Source organism: Pundamilia nyererei, unplaced genomic scaffold, assembly GCF_000239375.1.
Source record: "Pundamilia nyererei isolate P.nyererei 1_Seehausen unplaced genomic scaffold, PunNye1.0 scaffold00243, whole genome shotgun sequence".
NCBI classification, from domain to species: Eukaryota; Metazoa; Chordata; class Actinopteri; order Cichliformes; family Cichlidae; genus Pundamilia; species Pundamilia nyererei.
Genome location: NW_005187644.1, coordinates 224,188 through 226,446, shown reverse-complemented (window position 1 = coordinate 226,446; position 2,259 = coordinate 224,188). Strand labels below are relative to the sequence as shown.

The 2,259-nt window shown below is 36.3% G+C and overlaps 1 protein-coding gene across 1 annotated transcript; it reads left to right on the top strand.

The window, feature by feature from the left end:
- The first annotated feature begins 1,001 nt into the window (after nt 1-1,001).
- LOC102197351 (galactose-3-O-sulfotransferase 2-like) lies at nt 1,002-1,769 on the top strand. Its single transcript, XM_013914978.1, has one exon. The coding sequence runs from the start codon at nt 1,002-1,004 to the stop codon at nt 1,767-1,769; it is 768 nt and encodes a 255-aa protein (XP_013770432.1).
- The last annotated feature ends 490 nt before the right edge of the window (nt 1,770-2,259 follow it).

Genomic DNA, 2,259 nt, shown 5'->3' with positions numbered 1-2,259 from the left:
TGCAACGTTTAGACATTAATCTAACACAGTGATACTTGCATTTGTTACAGACTGACCAGAGAGAAGTGATTTTTTTAAAGTTACTTTTTAGACTGAATCTATGAATCTATGATCTAGGCTAGTGTTTCTGAGATGATTAAATTTTGTTGTGGTCCTTATAGGACAGGTACTACAAACCCGTGATTTTATAGACTATTATGCATTAAACATCTGCAGCAGTAACACTAATCCATATAGCAGTGATGGGGAACATTTTTCTGCAGAATAAATACTTTTATCATTATTATACAGTTACATGTGTAGAGAGGTGTCTTGTAGTATCTTATGAAAAACCTCTCTTTTCATAAGAGAGGTGTTTCTCCCATTGCTTTTGCAAATTGGTTCTAATAAAAATCCTTCACCAGTCACAATTTTACACATTTAAAAAAAATAATTTTACAGGCAGGAAGGATTCCAGAATGGTATCTGGTCTAGTTTATCTTATTGAAGACTAATAAATATTTATTTATTTAATTCATTTACTTTTATTTTTAAGGGGTGGGAGTCTTTCACGTCTTGCCTCTCTCTAAAAGTCATCTCATAACACTGCCTTTTAACCCTTCCTAGATTAATGGCCAGGAACAGTTCAAATATCACTCAGAATTTCTTTCCTTTTTGGCATTGCGTGAAAATGCACCTGAAGGCTCGAGACCAAAATGTCTCCTTTTATAGAAGTTCTGACACTTGTTAATGATCATTTAATCACACACTGCATTTTGTTATTGAAATAATGTGACATATTTTGAAATTCATCTGAATTTGTTTTTTTTAATCTATTTTTATGACTTGCTAAGGTTGACAAGAATAAACATATATAGCACATGGATAATATAGTGATAACACTACTGGTCTTCAGAACAACAGGTGTCTGACTGTATAATTTACTATGTATTTCCCAGGTGGCAAAAGTGATGCCTCAGGATACCTTTTACTTTTCCATCTTGAGACATCCTGTGGCTATGATGGAATCCATCTTTAGTTATTATAAGAGCATCCCAGCCTTCCGTAAGACATTTAGCCTGGAGGACTTCTTAGACAACAGCTGGAGAAACTATAATGCATCGGTAGCCAACAACCACTACGCTCACAATATTCTGGCTTTTGACTTTGGCTTTAAGAATAATATTGCAGCTGGTGCTGGAGACTTTGAGGAGAGAACCACTGTGGCTATTAAAACCATAGAACAGGACTTTAATCTTATACTAATTTCTGAATACTTTGATGAGTCCATGGTCTTGCTCAAGTACTCCCTCTGCTGGTCCTTGGAAGATATGGTTTCCTTTCGGCTCAATAGTCGCAGTGAACAAACTCGGCATTCACTTTCACCGAACACTGCAGAAAAAATCAAGAAGTGGAATGCTTTAGACTGGAGGATTTACCTGCACTTCAACACAACCTTCTGGCACAAAGTTGATAGTCTTGTTGGACGACAGAAGATGGAGAGAGAAGTAGCTCAGCTGAGAAAGCTACAAGTCAAGCTTGCAAACACTTGCCTGAAAGATAGATGTGCGGTTGACCCATCACTGGTAAAGGATGCTAGGCTGAAGCCTTTTCAGTATGGAACAGCTGTCATTCAGGGCTATAACCTAAACCCAAACTTAAATATACAAACCAAAACAAAATGTCAGAGATTTATCTTACCAGAACTGCAGTACACACATCGTCTGTACACCAAGCAGTTCCCAAAGGAAGCTGCTAAGCATAAACAGGCAACTAAGACTGTTAAATAATCACCTAAAGAAAATTGCTATGATGGCAAAGCATCAGAAATGGGAAGACCTGAGCAGCTTGACCTTAAGAAGTAAAGTCAGGTCTCAAAAACCAATGGGCCTCCACAAGTTCTCTGTTAACAAAAACACAAGCTAACAATAAAACAAGAATACCACGAGTAATACCTGTGACTAATAATCACAGGATATGTGATATGCTTGAGAAGTAAGTGTTGGGTATTAAAAAAAAATTTTGATTTTTTTTTCTTTTCTTTTCTCTTTTTTTAGTAGCCACGCCAGTGGTTAAGTTGAAAATATTTTCAACTTAAGCCGGAATATCATATCACTTTGGTGATTATTCATTCTTATGAATATAAGAGGCTAACCAAGCCCAATATTGTTAGCTCCTGGATGTTAGAAGACACAGTCAAGAGTAAAATGTTTTTGACGAATTGTTTGTTTTCTTGCTTGTTTGCTCATTTAAAACATATCTTTGAAGTACATGGCAGTG

What these genes read in the sequence shown, in the direction of transcription:
- LOC102197351 (XM_013914978.1), top strand. Translation starts at nt 1,002, where the DNA reads ATGGAATCCATCTTTAGTTATTATAAGAGCATCCCAGCCTTCCGTAAG.